Here is an 18,896-nt window from a genome sequence, read left to right as displayed (position 1 = left end):
GTACAAAATTGAATCAAACCCGGCACATGCATTAGTTCGTCAAGCTCCCGATGAAACGAACTTGGCAAAAGATCGAAACTCTGCATTAAACCTTGGTGAGCTTTACTATATAATAACAAAAATAATAAAAAAGTACGGAAGTTCCACTCACTATTAGGCTGGTCATAGCGGGGAGTAACTTAGACTAGTAACATACATATGTTACTAGTCTATGTTACTACCTTCATAGTGGATAGTGTCATAGATGTGGTAACATAGTTACCTTCATTTATTACTTTGTAGACTCATTATGCATTGGAAACCGCTATGTGATGGTAACATATTATGTTACTCTATTTGCCTCTCTCCTCATTAACTACTTGCCACATCATCATTTTTGCTTATGTGGCATCTATGTTACTACCTATGTTACTCCCACTATGACCAGCCTTAAAGAAGCAACAGGATCAAATTTTATTAAAATTACTACCTCCATCCTGATTTCTTGGTCCTAATTGTATTTTGTGCTAAATTTTGACCATAAATTTAACTAACAAAATGTTTATGCATGTCACAAAAAATTATATAATTGAAACTAGGTTCAAATATGAATCCAACAATATAATTTTTGTTGGCATGCATCAATAATTTATTAGTTAAATATTTGGTCAAAATTTGGCACAAATTACAAAGGAGACCAATAAACCAGTTCGAAGGTAGTACTTGCTAACAGGCAGCAGGGGCAGCGACTTCTTCCTTAGGCATAGCAAAGTAGTTGTGTTCCTTGGGATAACAAGAATCTCAGTAGTCGAGAACATGAGGCTTTCATTCGTTCGCCCAGCACCCCGTGTCGCTCCCGCGAGCGACCGGGGGAAAACCTAGCCACCACCTAACCCCTCCTCCCACCGTTCCTCCTCCCCTGCCGCCGCCGGCTCGCGCCGCCGGGCAAAGCCCAGTTAGCATCGGCGGCGGGACCTCTACTCCCTGTGCAGAAGTCCCTCTTCGGCTGGCACGGGACGGCCGGGGCGTACAACGGTGTTGTGCTTGCGTGGGACCGACGTCATGGTGGCGGGCGGTCGGGGCCGCATTTTGCCCGTTGTGGCGGTGCATCGGCGGCCTGGGGTGTTTTCTGGCGGCATGGTGGTTCCGTGATTCAGGATTTGGCGGGGCATGCTGGTTGGTCTTCGGTTGAGCTCTTCAGACTCCAACCCATGGACAACGACGGGCGGTGCGGGAGGGCGTCTCCGGTGAGATTCTTGGCTACATGTGGCGGTCTTCCTAGATCTCTCGTAGGTGGGTGGGCGGCTGCTAGTGGCTTCACATGTTTCTGAGCCGGCGGCCTCGGTGGGGCTACATAGGTGTCCGGTGGGGAGGTTTGGATTGAGGGATGGGAGCTTCTGACTGTGGTTGAACCACCCATCGTTGGCGGGGGTCACCGACCGTGGATGCATCTGCTCCTCCTCATCCCCCTTTGATCGGCCGGGTGCGGGCTGGGCGGTCGTTGCCGGCTCCGTCTGCTGGGGACTTCCGGTCGGGCCAAAGCCGAGGCCTTTGGTTGATCTCGGGGACGTCTGGATTTAGGGCGGTGGCCATAGCGGTGCGAGGCATGTTGGTCGTGGGCAGATTGCGCGCGCGGCTCGTGTGCGGGCGGGCAGCCATGGCTTCTTGGGCGGCATGGCTGCGGGTGGTTGGCGGAGCGAAGGTATGACGGAGGGATAAGAGCACTGGGGTACATCACCTGCCCAGTCGGTATACTGGCCGATGGTGGCGGCGTTCGTGGACGTCGTGCTCCTCTTGTAGGCTCCGTCGGGGTGTTTCTACTCCTTTTGTGTTGTTCCAGGTCAAAACATGATCTTCAAATCGGCCGGTGGCGCCTATCCGTGGTCATGCCCTTGTCGAAGGCATAGTCTTGGAATCCTCGCTCCGGTGTTGTCCGTCTCACCTCTTCCCGGTGGATCGCTCATCTTGGTGGTGGTCTTCGTCGACTCTAAACGGATTTTCTTTGCTCATCTTGTAATTTGCTTGGTAGTCGTTGAGGGGGTGTGCCGGTTCCCGGCACCTTTGTATCTTGCTTTGGGTGTGTCTGTTGTGTGCCGTGGTGACGTGTATTTGTATCAGTTTGCTCGGATGTGGATGATGGTTCCTTTATAATATAAAGCGAGTGAAAATCCTTTTTCGTTAACCTATGATGTCTATCCAATAAATTTAGTGCAGGAATATGAGAAACATATAAGGGAAATTTAAAATTAGCGGCAAGCATCGGCGGTCCTGCATACCGCATGCTCCTTGCTGATTGCTCGGTCATACTAATAGGATTTTTAGCTTGCAGTACACGATGAACGTTGCCGAGGAAAATCCTGCGCTGGGACTGGGACATAGGTGACTGGCGGAGATAGCGCGGAGGCTTCCATGGCCAACGTAGGTGGCACCGAGGCCAGCGGAAGAGATGCGGCTGGCACCGAGGCCACCGAGGCCAACGTAGGTGATCGTCCACTGGTGACAACTGCAGAGCCGGACGATTTTAAAGCGGTAGTTGCTTTCATAGTTCCTTATTTTCTTTTTGGTCCATATATAAAATTTGCCTTTAGTCAAAAGTACTAGATTTTGACTAAAATAATAGGACAAAAATCAACACTCTCAATATGAAATCGATATCATTAGATGTGTCATTGAATTAATTAACTTTCATATTGCGTATTTCTAATAATAAAGATGCTGACAACTTTCTATACAATTATGATTAAACTTTATGAAGTTTGACATAAAACAAATCTTATATGCGAAGTGAAAAGAAACGAAGGAAGTACATTATAAAGCGGCCGGTGTGTATAGCTATCATTGTGTGCAGAACTGCAGAAAACGAGGTCGCTCGGATAGGCCGTGCAAGTAACGATTGTGACGGCTTGCGTACGAGGTCCCTCTCTCCAACTCGGGCCAAACTTAAATTGAGGTCCCTCTCTCCTACTCGGGCCAAACTTAAATTGACCATCCTAGGTAGGTACTACTAGTACTATTGCTTGACTGAAGGCTCGCGCGGTGCTATATTATGGCGCCTCATCTTGCCGCCGTGTGTGGCCAAGAAAGAGACGAGGGACCTACTACGTACCTAGGCTTGGATCAACCTATAACCCTGTTGTATTCAAGGGTGGAGTAGCTACTAACTACCACCAAACCAGCTAGCGTGTGTAGTGCATATTGCTCTATCGCCGGCACGACCACGTGAGATTTGGTTGCTTAATTTGCTGGACAGGGCGAGGATCGAGATCGACCGTGGGGATGGGGAGGGCGCCATGCTGCCAGAAGCTGGGGCTGAAGCAAGGAAAGTGGACCAAGGAGGAGGACGGCATACTTGCAAACTACATAGCCCAGCATGGTGAGGGATCATGGAGGTCTCTGCCCAAGAATGCAGGTAAATATGTGACTACTTAAAGCTATTTTCTTTGTTTGCAGCCGCAACCTATAAATAATTGAAACTTATTTTTCAGACACATTAGTTAACTAGCTAGATAGTAATCCGCCAGTTTCTAGTTAGTTATTCTTGATTTGTCTAGATACGGCTCTATCTAACACTAAGTGGTTGTTTGGATAGAGAGTAATTATCCTCAGTATTATCAAAACCCGTTTTAAGAACATTTTATAGGAAACCAGTTTTTGCTAATAATCTGTTAGGAAATCACGCGTAGAAGATTCTGTTTGGATTTACAAATCATTAAATAACGCATGTACAAAACCACGTTTTGGTTATCTTTCACGAGAAAACAGGATGGGTGTGATCGTGTTTGCATGCAGGTAGGGCACAGCGGGAAAACGCAGCAGCTAGAAACTAGGAAGTAGGTTGTTGAGTTTAGGATAAACGTGTTCATACAAAATCGACTAATAGTCGTTTTCCCAAAAACTTGGGTTTTTGGGTGTTACGAGAATCGGTTTGGGATATCTATGAGTTAGTTATGCAAAACCAAACAAAGTTTTAGTTTGTTACGCTGCTAGATGAGTTTAAGAAAAACTAGATCTCTAAATACCCGGTATCCAAACAACCCCTAAAACTGTCTAGATACTGTTAGATCCTCTGGATCGGGTAGGCTAGATGATTCGCAGTACTTTACCTTCACTTTGGCTCGAGGAGCTCTCGGTGTCGGCCATGGTGACGGTGGCCGATGATGGCAGAGAGTAGTGGTGGTCCATGGTGAAGTGGCTCGTGGCGCTTCCCATCGCTTCAGTGCCTCCCTCCCGATCTGAGTAGGGTTAGGAGTGGGGAGCAGTGGCGGAGACGAACCTCGTAATTTGTGTCGTGGTCCCCACCTCCTCTAAATGGCACTGCGCGACAGGGGCCCACCAGCCTTGCTTGGGCTGGACACCCCCAATCAGGGCGTGGGTCAACGGTCCAATGGGCCTGGGGAAGAGATCAATCTAACATATACATCTATGTCTAGATAAATCTAAGACAACTGATTTAGAACGGAGGTAATATTTTTTAATCTCTTCCGGCTTCCGTAAGTTGTACATATACAGGGCTACTGAGGTGTGGCAAGAGTTGCAGGCTGCGGTGGCTCAACTACCTGAGGGGTGGGCTGAGGAGGGGCAACTTCTCTAAGGAGGAGGACGATCTCATCGTGAAGCTCCATGCCACCAATGGCAACAGGTACCAGTTCACTGATGTCTTAGTTATAGGTTTCTTTTGTCAATTTGTATAGGGCTTATCATCCGATATAAAACCTTCACTGGTCTTATTCATCTGCAAAGACACGGGAACAATGGGGACAATTAGCTATAGGTTTCTGTTGTCAATTAGCTATAGGTTTAATCATCCAACATATTACCTATGTCCGAGTTACTTGTCAATTTGGGACGGAGGGATTATAATACTAAACCTACCTACGCATGTTATGTTATTTACGGACGTATCCGCATCCTACCACTAAATACATCCCTGATTTTAACTAATAAATATAATCCCCATGATTCTACCATGGGCCTCCACGTAATTAAGCCTTTAAACTCGTTTCGTCTGGAAAACAAATCTGTGGATCTACCATTACTCTCTTTTCTTGACAATGTAATGGTTTCATTTGTCAGAGAATAGCATTATCATTTACAATCAGGGATGGTATAAAATCAGTCGGGTCGGTGTCCCGCAGAGATAAACATTTGAACATGTATGCTACTTTTGCTATGAGTCTGCCACTTGCTTGGTTTGCTTCACGGTAACAAGTAGTGAATTGGACCTGTCGAAACTCTTAATCGTCGTACCTATATTTCTTTTTCTATTCTGAACGAAGATCACCCTTTTTTTAATATCTGGCTATCCAGTTGTTGTCCGTTGGCCCAGCAGGTATAGTGCAGCGCCCACGTGTCTTAAATGTTTAACAGTGTCTAGCTTATAATATACTTATATGCTGACTGCTAAGATCAAGGGCTCTACTACTAGACTACTAGCAGCTGCCCCTCTATAATCTACACTGAGCTTTCTGTGCTGTACAACAAACCCTAGCCTTTTCTTTCGGCCTCCACATCATTACGATGCACACAACCATCTACCTATTAAAACAAGAGACAAATGACTCCCCCATGATCACCCCCACCCTCAATGGCCGACGCGGCTCTCTCCATAGGAGGGCAAACTCTGAGTTGCGGCTCCCGGAGTGCCAAGTGGCGCACCTCACGTCCCCCTGCTCGGATCACTGCCCCATCATCCTACGATGTGCGCGGGAGACTCGGGTGCACACCGGAAAGACGCGTAGATACGAAGTTATGTGGGAAAGAGAACCGGCACTGACGGAGGTAGTTGAAGCGGCCTGGAAAGCAGCCGGTGCAGAGGGCCACCAGGGAAATATCAGCGCAGCCCTCCGGTCGACATTGCTGGCGTTACACAAGGGGAGCAGCAAGAAGGTGGGTAACATCACAAAGGAAATTGAGAAATCCAGAACAAGATTGGAGGAGCTCACCAATATGAATGCAGACCATAATGAGATACAGAAGGAATCTGATCATATGAACGAACTGATGTATAAGGAGGAAATGATGTGGCTTCAACGATCGTGAGTAGAATGGCTAAAGCATGGTGATCGAAATACTAAGTTTTTTCACCGCAAGGCCAGGTGGAGAGCACGCAAGAATAAGATCAAGGGGCTAAAGCATGGCTTCAACGATCATGTTATGTCAGGTATGGCGCTCGCCTATTTTCGGAACCTTTTTGAAGCTGACCAAACTTTGCTCCCTGAGACTGTAGTGCCGCTGTTTGAGGAGGTGATCACGGCCGAGATGAATATAAAGCTCTGTGGCCAGTTCTCTGAAAAGGAAATCCGTGACGCGTTATTTCAGATCGGTCCCCTGAAGGCGCCGGGACCGGACGGCCTCCCGGCCAGGTTCTTTCAACGTCATTGGAGCATTCTCAAGGATGATATCATTGCAGCAGTTAGCAAGTTCTTTGCTACGGGTATTATGCCGGAGGGAGTAAATGCCACTACAATTGTCCTCATTCCAAAAGTGGACAACCCAAAGATGATGACGGAGTTTAGGCCCATCAGCTTATGCAACGTGGTGTACAAAATCATCTCAAAATGTCTGGTCAACCAGCTCAGGCCTATCCTTGGTGATGTGGTGTCTGAGGAGCGGAGTGCCTTTGTCCCCGGGAGGCTCATCACCGATAATGCCCTCATTGCATTTGAGTGTACACACTATATGGTAGGAAAAGGACCCGGAGAGGAGTTTTTGTGCTTACAAGCTGGACTTGTCAAAAGCTTACGATAGAGTGGATTGGAGATTTCTCGAGCAAGTGATGCAGAGAATGGGTTTTGCGACCCAATGGGTGAAGTGGATTATGGCATGTGTCACCTCGGTTCGGTATTGCATAAATCTTAACGGAACCCTCTCAGATTCGTTTGCACCAACGCACGGGCTTTGGCAGGGAGATCCCCTTTCCCCTTTCTTATTTCTCTTAGTGGCTGACGGTCTTGCTGCCATCTTGCGTCAGAAAGTGCAGGTCCAAGAGATCACGCCCGTAAGGGTCTGCCCAAGGGCACCCAGCATCTCGCATCTGTTGTTTGACGATGATACTTTGCTATTCTTTCGCGCAACTGCAGCTGAAGCAAACAACGTCAAGGAGGCACTGAATTCTTATGCCCGAGCTACTGGCCAACTTATCAATCCGCATAAATGCTCCATCTTGTTCGGGGAACACTGTCCTGCTAATACTCGAGAGGAGGTCAAGCAAGTGTTGGGGGTACAGCAGCATAGTTTCAAAGAACGCTACCTTGGGCTACCCACCCCATCCGGACGCATGACCAAGGATAAGTTCCAGAACTTGCAACAGAAGTTTACAAAGAGAATGGTTGAGTGGGACGCGGCACAAATGCTAGCTCAAAGCGGGAGAGAAGTCTTGATCAAGTCGGTGGCCTTGGCGATCCCCACATACATTATGAGTGTGTTTCGCCTCCCCGCCTCCACCTGTGAGGATCTCATGCGGATGATACGCAATTTCTACTGGGGTGTGGAGAAGATGCATTGGAAGGCGTGGACTCACCTGATCAAACCGAAAGCACAAGGAGGTCTCGGCTTCCGAGATCTAAGGCTCTTCAATCAAGCGCTACTGGCACGACAAGCTTGGAGGCTGCTGTCCAACCCAGACAGCTTGTGTGCGCGGCTTCTAAAGGCGCGGTATTATCCCAATGGCGAGCTGGATGATACAGTATTTCGGACGGGAGCTTCGGCTACGTGGCAAGGGGTGCAATATGGTTTGGAATTGTTGAAACAAGGGCTTATTTGGCGTGTGGGGAACGGGGAGTCCATTCGTATATGGCGCGATAGCTGGATCCCGAGGAATGGCTCCGGCAAACCTATCACATTGCAGGGCAGATGCAGATTGAGGCGATTGGCGGACCTCCTTGACAACCATGGTGCTTGGAGGACGGCCGTGATAAACCAAGTTTTCTACCCGGTTGATGCGGAAGAGATAGTGAAGATAAGAACGTCTCCCCGGTTGGGCGAGGACATTATTGCATGGGCTCCGGAGAGAAGCGGCACCTTCACGGTTCGGCTTATCGACTAGCTCTGGAGGTTCGTTTGAGGCCTTCATCAGTTGCGGCGAGCAGGGCACCGGACGGGCAACGGGCCGTCTGGTCTTTTATATGGAGGTGCCCTGCTCCTCCCAAGGTGCGCACCTTTGTTTGGAGACTCGTCACTGATTGTCTACCCACCTGGGTGAACAAGAAATGTCGGGGTCTCGAGGTTTCTGACTTGTGCCCTCTCTGTGCTTCCGAGCCGGAGGACACGTTTCACGCGTTTTGCAGGTGCCCACGGGCTGTCGGGCTATGGCAAACTATGGGAGAACACTGGCACATCCCTGAGGTATGGTCGTTCAGGAGGACGGGGTCGGAGTGGCTTGCCCAAAGCCTCTGCGATCTCCCGGACCGGGAGCGACTGGAGATTATGATGCTGCTATGGCGCTGCTGGCATGTCCGGAACGAACTCACGCACGACAAGACGCCGGCCCCTGTCGAGGTTTCTTGCCGCTTCCTGTTGAGCTACGTGGAGTCCATCATCGGCGCGCAGAACCGGCCGGAGGCTGACCCGGTGAAGGGTAAGCAAGCGGTGGAGTTGCTGCACACGACGTCGCCTGCTAGGACCCCGACGAGCATCCCGCCCCCTGCCAGATGGTCACCTCCCCCGACGGGTTGGGCCAAACTCAATGTTGATGGGTCCTTTTGCCCCTTGACGGGATCGGCTGGAGCGGGCATGGTGCTTCGGGACAGCTCGGGCACGATCATCTTCTCATCATGCCGCCAACTTCGGACTTGTGCGGGTGCACTGGAGGCGGAGTTGTCCGCGTGTATGGAGGGTTTAAACCTGGCACTTCAATGGACACCTCTGCCGGTGGAGATCGAGACTGATTGCCTAGTTGGCTTCAATATGTTGAGGGGTAACAGTGTTGACCGCTCCCGTTATGCTATGTTGATAGATCAGACCAAACGCCTCATGATGGAAGGACGAGAAGTGAGACTAGCTCACGTCCCTCGTGATCAAAATAAAGTTAGTCATTTGCTTGCAAACTTTGGTAGAGTAGAAGAGCGCACTGCTTGTGGCTCGGTTCTGGTCCAGGCGATGTGCCTGATCTTTGTAAGCAAGACTATCAGGCAGGGTAATCAATAAAGCTTTACCCTCCGCAAAAAAAAAACAAGAGACAAATGGGCCACCACATTCATCTACATATGATAAAATTTATGTTTCACTTTGATTGTAATAAGAACAGTCAATACTAAAAGATGAAAAAAGTTATGTACAACATTTGCCTGGCACGATCAAACATTATTGACATGTACAAATCAATCAATTTGGGGAGCATATAGATCTATCTGCAGCAACAATCTGTCCCGATGCAAATAAACCTTATCATGAGCACGTACAGAACCAGGTCTAGCAATATAAAGGAATACACATGCATAAAAAAATCACATACCTACAAGGTAAAACTGGCCTCCTGGAGACACATAAAAAACCTAGTAGGGCATAGACTGGCTACCATAAATAGAGATACATTAGAAAGTTATAGATAGACTTGTAGACACGTTTCCTCATAAGAAATGGCACAAAGAGAGACGTCATGCAAATACTAGCACTCATGGCAGGTTAACGTACATGCATCACATAGCAATCAGGTAAGCTACCAAAAAAAAAAACAAATGATAAGTGCAACACATGTGACACGAAGCAATCTGGCCTTGACTTCTTTACAACTAAAATCGTCATCCGAAAGGAGAAACCAACCCCAAAAAAACTGAAAGTTTCCATCCTCGCGTCACTAAACTTGCCACCAAAAACATTTGGAGTTGCCATGTGTTCGTGTCACACGTGTGGCATTTACCAGGTTCCAAAAAAAAAAGATTCAGGTATGTGCACATGCATGCATGCAAAGATATATTTTTTTGCGGTAGAATTAACAAACAGTTTGGATCAATCCGTCATAAACAAGGAATGCACCAAATCTGTCAATTTAAACTAAAATCAATTCATATCCATAGAGGTCAGTACGGCAACTACAGTGTGACGCCATAACACGCAACCAGCGACAAGCGGTTCCTCATATCTCACAACCGTCCACATATGACACATCAATTCATATGTACTAAGTGAGGGCTTGCTGGGTGAGCTTAGCGTATGAATGACTATCTGTCTAACGTTTTTATCTACAATTTTAATAACAAAAATAATACTCCAATTGTGTTATAAAAAAACTCATGCTGGGGCACGTTCCTTTTTTGCGTATCATTTAAAGATTGCTCACCAAACGTTCCTTAATAGGTGAAGAAGAAAAAATGCCTCTCAATTTACGTTGACGGTTCAACATAGTAATTTTAAGGGCATATCAGTTCTTGAAAAAAAAACACCACCACGTTCTTCCACATAAGCTAACACATTTGATCCATTTATTACAAATTTTGATGGATGAGATCTTAAAAGTAACATCTCTAAAATTTGTACACTTATATAAAAACTACACAAGGATGTGATGGGGTGCCCTTACAAAGAAAATTGTTGAGGAAATCGTTAACTGGTAGCTGTTCGGTTGGCTGGCGAGTAGGGAATTAATGGGCTAATTGAAGTTAATCGGCAAGTTGGACAATTAATCACTTTATCGGCTACTTGATGACCCTATGAGTACGGATTAATCAGCAAGTTAACAGGTTAATCAGACGTATTCTTAAACAGGAAGAAAAGTATGTCACATGTTAGGATACAGCATATGTGTGCTAACCACAAATATGAGATGATCACGTCAAATACTTAGGAAGCGGTCTGACTAGATTGAAAAAAGGCCAGCTGGCCGACCCTAAAAAAGGCTAGCTATCCGATCCTCAGCCAGGAAAATAACAGTCTGGATAGTACTGACATCAGCAATAAAAAGTAGCGACTATCTATTTAAACATGTACGTCAGGATCATATAAAATATTATATTATAATTTCTACTGAAATTTATAGTTTGAATTTGCGAATTAAGTATAGAAGAGAGAGTAGAGTAGTATCTCGACGTTTACTCCACAAATCATATAAAACTCTAGAATTCTTTTGTACTGAAATTAGTAGTTTAGTTTGTGAATAAAAGATGGACGGTAGAGTAGAATGATGCATTTAAGGACCAAAACAAACATGCATTGCATACTAATGAATAATTAATGTCGACCTAGAATACTAAGATTATATAATAGGATACAATAGTGTAGGAAAAGATGTCGCATGTGTAAGACCAAGAGCAGAGCAATATTTGAGTTTCATGGTCGATGAGAAGGTGGGGAAGGTTTGGAATGTATAATAATAAATGCATCTATGAGTGCGGGTTTTAATGCATGCAAGACATGGGGTAGGAGGGTAGATAAATTGTCCCAATGTAGTTCCATTGTGATACGTGTGTGAGCAACAGATCACACGGAAGCTAATATTTAGCTTAATGCATTCATAGGTAAATTATGTGGGGCACCTAGTTTCCTCTAACCCGTTAGTGTAAGCACCCACTAATGTATGTTGTACATCCCACGAACAGATTCCTTTCCAAAAGAGAATTGCATGTTCTTTCCTCCCTGTCAATTAATTCCTTTCCAAATATATTTCTTTATTTTCTCTTTCATATATGTACACACTCTACTATCTAGTCAACAATACAGTGTAACATGCCTCCAGTACACTAACTTGACCTTCTAACCTTCTTGTAGTAATATATTTTCTGGGCTACTATATTTTTAGGTATCATATACTCACACGACATGATGTAGGATCTACGTACCCTTCCAGGCCTGGATTTTACATGCAGCTACCTTATAAAACGAGTTGTAATCAGAACTTTGGGTATATATCTAGGTGACCTAAAATAAATACAATATACCTAAAACAACTAATTGGCATGCCTCACTAAAATAATATAGCAAAAAAATTACCTTACTTTTGAATTAGAAATTGTGGCATAACTAGATATGATATGGCCAAAATCAACTTTTTATACCCGGGGTACTTAGAGTAAGAATAATATACCTTCAACAACATAATTCCACACCTCACAACAATGATATAAAAAAATAAAGTTATTATCGGATTAGAAAATGCACTAGGAGAAAAACGACCTTTAGTCCCGGTTCGTAAGGACATTTAGTCTCGGTTCTGGAACCGACACTAAATGGTGGGGACTAAAGCCCCCCCCCCCCTATAGTCCCAGTTCAACACGAACCGGGACCAAAGGCCCACCACGTGGCACGAGCCTGCGTCGTGGTATGGGGGACTAAAAGAATTATTGTTTGCATTTTTTCAATTTTGTTGGCAAAAAATTGAATTTTTTCGCCGATTTTTTATTTTCTGAATTATTTGATGATTTAGTCTCTAATCACCCCTCATAACTGCTCAAGTGTACATCACGCATTCCGAATCATGCAACTTCCCGGCCGGTCACCCATCCTCTCACTACTCCAGCATGAGCACGCTTAACTTCCGAGTTCTATTCCCCCTAGTTTCCAAGTCTGCACTTGTTGTTTTCCGAACAAATGTAAGATGTCAATCCTATTAACCCTCAGGAGTTTAGCTACCGATGAAGTCACGCATTTCACTGTTTGAGTTTTAGTAACACTAATATTTCTTGAATAAATAGTTTGACCATAGTTTGAATAAGTAGTTTGACCACAATTTGACCATATTTAACCAAAATTCAAAAAAATTGAAATTTGAGCATAACTTTTTTTTCCTATTCGTATTTGAGGATTCTAAAAATTTGCAAAATGGCCTATGGTCATCGAAATTGGACCCGGATTTTCGTGCTGAACATTTTGATATAGTCGTTTACTTTTTAATAATACTTTTTTGCAAAACATGTCAAAATTTATGTTTTTAAATTTCCCTAACTACTAGATGTAGTAACATAATTATATCTCGAAGGATTTTAATTTTTGAAGTTTTTATCATCTTCTTTTGGGACTTTTTCAAAACTAAAGGTTATACCCCTTTAGTCCCGTTTTGTGACCAAAGGGGCTCGTGGTGCCCTGGCCTGACGCTAGCCTGCCACCACCCCTTTAGTCCCGGTTCATGGCACAAACTGGTACTAAAGGTTCAACACGAACCGGGATTAATGACTGCCGCCCGCCTAACCATTGTAACCGGCACTAATGGTTCGATTACAATCCGGGACTAATGTGTCTCGCATAAAGTAGTTTTTCTACTAGGTGGCATAACTAGTGATTTTATACTTGCAGACATACTGAAGGTAAATACATGTTATTTCTAGGTCTGTCTACCACAAGTAACATCCAGGCTTTTTGAATTTCATTTTAACTGGGGTATATATGCTGATAATTGGTATGCATGACCGACCAGTACATAAATCAAGACTTCACCAATTAGACACATAGTCTAATATGTCACCTGTAGACTACCTTGCCTTTAAAAAATCATAATAAAAGGGCAAGTTAATGTCGAGTGGCTTTTTTTGTATATTTTGTATATTTAAATTTTGAATTTACTATTCCACGGGTGTATCCATGTCCCTTTCTAATGCCATTCTACATTCGGTATCAAATACCCCTTCTAATACCTATCTTTGTCGAGTATCGAATACAACACGTTCTAAGAACCTCCTAATAGAAATTAAATTTAGAAAGAATCAAGCTACTCTTTCGGGTTGGAAAATATTGTACATACCCGGTCGACGTATGTACCTATAGTAAAATATGGCTATGTATATACCAACTACGTGAAATATGGCATCCATAAGTATCTGGTAACCGGTCCGATAAACTAAATGGAAAAATACTATCTTAATTTTGAATAATAAAAATGTTGTATGTATCGACTTAGACATGCTACATATCTCCGATCATACACGTATGAATAAATGTCCATATACCCAAGAACACATACTCACCTAAATTTCCTAGTATATACCCAATGAACTAAAAAATAAAACTGCATATCTAAAAATAACCCACAAACACGTAAATTTTAGAAATGATATACACAAGTCCCAACCTGCTCATTATCATATTAGAATATGGTATTCCCATAAATAATATACCTCAAGTGGAAATATAACCAATGTGACTGCAGACGTATATACCCGGCTATGTGAAGATACCCAGGAAAATATTGTACATGCCAGTCAATCTATATACCTAAATTAAAATATGTTTATGTATATACCGACTACGTGAATTATGGCATCCATAGGTATCTGATACCTGGAGTGCTAAAATGGTTGAAAAAATATGTTAATTTTGAATAAGAAAAAATGTTGTATGTATCTGGTCAACCGTGCTGCATACCTCCAATCATACACGTATGAAATAAATGTCCAGAACATGGACGTTTGGGAAATAATAATGATGCCTTAATTTCTATATTTCTCTCTCCAATTTATATTATTAACACCTCTCGACAAGGAAGAATGACATGCATGGTATTTTTAGCTTGCTTCTGAAATGTTACCATGCATGGTGTGCTGGGTCATGGTTAATGACATCCATTTATGATTACCGCTATAGTAATTGTTTCCAAGTTATGTATGTGTTTCCAAATCAGTTGTGTGTGATGGATTGACCCATTAACCTATATACCATTATAACAACGTGCCTCTTAATGAAATCGAATGGTGGAAAAGGCTAGGAGCTTGGGGGTAATAAAACCAACGAGGAGGGGAGTAGATAAAGAGATCTCCAGGTTTATATGCAAATATGAATGACAAATATTTAGCTTATGTCACGATGGATATTATGCAAATTTTCAGCACATGCAACACAAGATTAAGTAACATGATTTATTCATTCTGGTGGGCAAGTCAAGAAAATAGTAAATCCTACCACATAAAACAACGGGTCACAATGCTAACAGTCAAATAATATTACATTAAGATAAGAATGCACGGAAGCATTGATCGAGATATTGCACTAACATCAATACAATATCACTAATACAGTGTGGGTGAAGAAAGGGAACACGAATGCTTACATGATGTATTCATTCTTTATGCTCAAAACTTGTTGACATTGAATCATAAATATGCAAATTAAGAAGAGAGTATGTGCTATCAAATGTTAGGAAATTACCTATCAATAGTTATAATTGATATTAGTAGAGTTTACTTCGGCCAAGGTCATTCCGTGTAGCACCATCATTCATAATTTCATATACAATTAAGCATACTAATGACATCTTAAATATAAAACAATATTTATAATGACATAAAATCTAGCCATGTAAATGCGCGTGTCACTCCGCTAGTTTCATTAATTATTAAGCAGAGTAGAGAACAAAGACAACCACTATGGAACCATTACAAGATAAGAAATTAACACCTACGACGAAGTCGGCTTCTTCCTCACCAATGCCTCCCAGAAGTGTCAAACGTCTTCGTGCCGTTGTTATCAAGTCTGACCTAAAACGTCGCTTCATGTGTAGATATCCGCCCCTTTGCTTTTAGCCATGCCATTTAAATATCTCTAATTGACGAGCATGCACCTTGTTGTACTTCCTGACAGGTGGTCGCTAATCGCCAGCAACCTACCAGGGCGGACCGACAATGAGATCAAGAACTACTGGAATTTGCATCTCGGGCGGCAGTTCCACAGCTTCAAGCAGACATACACTGCCAACAAAAGCACCACCATAACCATTGACATCAACAAGCTTTCTGCCACCAACAGGAAACGACGAGGCGGTCAGGCGCCAGGTCAATTGCCAAGGAGCAGCACGAAGAAGCAGCCGACACCTAAGCCCGCCAAGCCGCAGGATGGCTCTAGCCCGATTGGTGCCACTTCATTAGCATCATGCCTACCACAGGGTAATCAGGACCAGAACCAGCCCATCAACATCACTGTCAGCCATACTTTTGGTGAGCCCTACAGTGGAAATGGGATATGTCACATGGTCAGGGACAACATAGACCAGAATGGTGGTGTCCTAGAGCCAAACAATGCAATAGATTGGATTGAGCTCTTGGAACCGAACAACTCAATGAATCATATTGGGCTTTTGGAGGACGAAAGCGAGATGGAGGCCCTATTGTCAAGCATGGACTTGACAACTAGTGGGCATTCAGTCATTGAGCATGGAGGCCAGTCTTGGTTGGAGGATCTCCTAGACATGGGGTGGGAGGGGGTTGCATCCCATCTTTGGGGCCAGTCTGCCCAGAATGATCTTCTCCAGACTACTATGCCACATGCAATGACAGGCTCCGAGGTGAGGGAGTTCGAGCAGTTCGTAAGTTGGCTCCGCTCTGATGAGTTCTAAGAAGATCCCAAAACGCCAGAGTAGCCACCGCCCATGGCAAAGTAGGTTTCATGTGTGCTAGTCCTCAGGGCCTCCGTGTGATGGTGCTAGTGTTGGAAATATGCCGTAGAGGCAATGATATTATATTATTATATTTCCATTTTAATAATTAATATATTATATTTCATGCTATAACTGCTATGATCCTGGAATGTTGGATTCAGTGAAAAACTCATATGCATGTGTGGAATAATAAACGGTAAAGAATAGGTTTATAGTCTTGCCTCTAAGACTGGCTCATGTCTTGTTGATGATCATGTTTTTCGGATCTTAGGATATCGTTAAGTGTAACAATAGTTCTAAAACAACACTGAGAGTATGATGTTAGAAGAATGATCATATTGAATCGACCCAAACTTGTTTGTTATACTTTAAGATAATATCGTTTGAAATCAATTGTTATAACACGGAGTGTTAATTAACACGTGTTTTGTTCCTCGGACCATGAGAGTATCATAGTCACTTTCTACCATATGGTGGACTTTGGTGTTGCTCGAACATCATTTGTAACATGGTGATCATAACGATAACTTATAGGTTCATCGGATGGCGGCGTATCATTCTACAAGACATAAAAGGGCTCACCTTGTTACGCAAGTTGGGAGTGACCGATGTCAATAAGGAAAATGTGCAAGAGTTGTGTTCAGCAATTGTTCGTCTCGGCGCCTAGAGCTGCTGTGTCAATCCGGTCAGAGGGGGCACCAGATATATGTGGCTGATTGGAGAGAAAGTTCTCGTTCCCGAAGAAACCCCAAATTCAAAACTTGTGCGGTAACCCCACCAAACTGCCGGAATGGGTCCAAGGGCTAAATAATCTTGTGAAGCCCAAGCTATGCAGCACTAGGCTTGTGTCTGTCGTTGCACCATGGAGGTCCTTGGGAATATACAAAACCTTGCATCCTTGTATCACCTGCATAATTTTCTCTGGAGCTTGATCTACTTCATCTTAATTTCTATTCGTAGATGTTCCCGAGCCTTGTCATGCTGGAGCTGGGATACCTTAGTGAGCCTTGTCATGCAGGAGCTGGGATACCTTAGTTCATTAGACTCGGTGTTCGGGGAGGGAGCTCTCTCCGCCTGTCTGGGACCCACATGTGAGTGAGCGCGAGGAAAGAGCTTGAGGAAAAATAGAAGTTGAAATTGCAAGCGCCATAAGGAGTAGAACACGCAACCATCGAGAACATATGTTGGCTCGCTCACACGTGCTAGCCAACTCACCTGGCGCGATTGCTCGTAATTAATTGACTATTTCCTTCTTATCTATTTATCTATACCTATACTAATTAGGCTCTTCCTAAAGGTTCCCACATCTAGATTAAACCATCCAAACCTAATCTCAAACCCATCCATTGCTTCACCGAACTCCCACAATCTCTAACCCAGCTGCCACCCTCCCTCTCCTGATTCGTTGATGGTAATCACGTCCTTTAACATAGCCAATACATATTCTCTCCTAATTCCTACATGCTTCACCACGCTCTTATGGACGCAGTCTGGCAGCGACCTGCAAAACACGGCTCCGCCCGACTGACGCGCATCCGGTGCTGACGACCGTAGGGGCAGCGCACAGGCGAACCCGGCCAAAGAGCCACCGCATGCGAGGGAGGACCTGCAGGCTTTGGCGCGCACAAGGACACGGCCCTGAGTGCGCGTCACCCGCAACAGCCGAGAACCAATCTATTAAGTCATCATGCAGGTTCACAGTGGCGAAGCGACGTTCTAGCTGCGTAGTCAAATGACTACACAGGAAATTGGTAGGCCAAAAACTCCCAGGTATAGTCATTTGACTACGCAGGAAATTGGTATACCCCACGATTGAACAAACAATCTCTGAAAATTGACTATTAAGGCCCACAAGTAATCTGCTTTGGGTAACCGGTGGTTTGGCCCATATAGTAAATTAAAGCAAAGGGAGTCCTAGTCTTTGGCAACTCAACTTCTATGCCTTTCCGCCCATGACCATGGTTCCTGGACAGCCGCCACAGCTCCTCCCCTCCTCCGTTCGTGATCTTAGCCGCGAGGCACTGCCACCTCGGGCGAGCCATGAGCGACGCAGCGTCCCTGTCGTCCATTGACATCCAAGTACCCATGTAGGCCTGTACCTGAACTGCCGTGCAGATCGAGGTTCAATCCAACACTAGAACAAGGCCCTTCCCCTTTATTTGTAAGTTTGATCTTCCTTCTATTCCAATTTTTACTCCCACTAGCAGTACAGAAAGTAAGAGATTAGAAATTGTTACTCCCTCTGTATCAAAATATCTTCTTCAAGTTTATGCGAGACTCAAAAGGAGAGCGCAGAAGCCTTCTAGGGATTAGCTGTGGCTGGCATGTGGGCCAAGCACCCCTGAGCATCCAACCGTCTTTTTTACTCTTGTGTAGTTCAACTCCAGTCGCTAGTATCATTCATATAGTGTCCAAAAACGTCTTATATTTTGATACAGAGGGAGTATTTATGAAGAATTGCAGATATTGTTTTCTTAGCGATAGATTTTTTTTGTCAATTCGGTACATGGATTAATTTGTATAGAAGTGGCCTTCCAACTCATATGTTGCAAATTCTTGGTGGCAATTACTCGAAAATGAGGACAGGCCTATTGACGCAAGCCCTGCTTTGGAACGGGTGCAAGTT

General features: G+C 44.4%; 1 protein-coding gene across 1 annotated transcript; it reads left to right on the top strand.

Moving 5' to 3' along the window:
- Positions 1 to 3,255: 3,255 nt before the first annotated feature.
- On the top strand, positions 3,256 to 16,228 carry LOC119349843 (myb-related protein P-like). The gene is made up of 3 exons (XM_037617939.1): positions 3,256 to 3,388; positions 4,489 to 4,618; positions 15,478 to 16,228. Exons 1-3 carry the CDS (start codon positions 3,256 to 3,258, stop codon positions 16,226 to 16,228), a joined length of 1,014 nt encoding a protein of 337 aa, XP_037473836.1.
- Positions 16,229 to 18,896: the final 2,668 nt, after the last annotated feature.

Source organism: Triticum dicoccoides, chromosome 1A (genome assembly GCF_002162155.2).
Source record: "Triticum dicoccoides isolate Atlit2015 ecotype Zavitan chromosome 1A, WEW_v2.0, whole genome shotgun sequence".
Classification (NCBI taxonomy): Eukaryota; Viridiplantae; Streptophyta; class Magnoliopsida; order Poales; family Poaceae; genus Triticum; species Triticum dicoccoides.
Note: the sequence above shows the minus strand (reverse complement) of the source record. Positions and strands in the feature narration are given on the sequence as shown.

Excerpts from the sequence above, each read along its gene's own strand:
- LOC119349843 (XM_037617939.1), top strand. The coding sequence starts at position 3,256 with ATGGGGAGGGCGCCATGCTGCCAGAAGCTGGGGCTGAAGCAAGGAAAG. Across the intron at positions 3,389-4,488 it reads GTCTCTGCCCAAGAATGCAG|GGCTACTGAGGTGTGGCAAG; the intron begins GTAAATATGTGA and ends GTACATATACAG. Across the intron at positions 4,619-15,477 it reads CATGCCACCAATGGCAACAG|GTGGTCGCTAATCGCCAGCA; the intron begins GTACCAGTTCAC and ends ACTTCCTGACAG.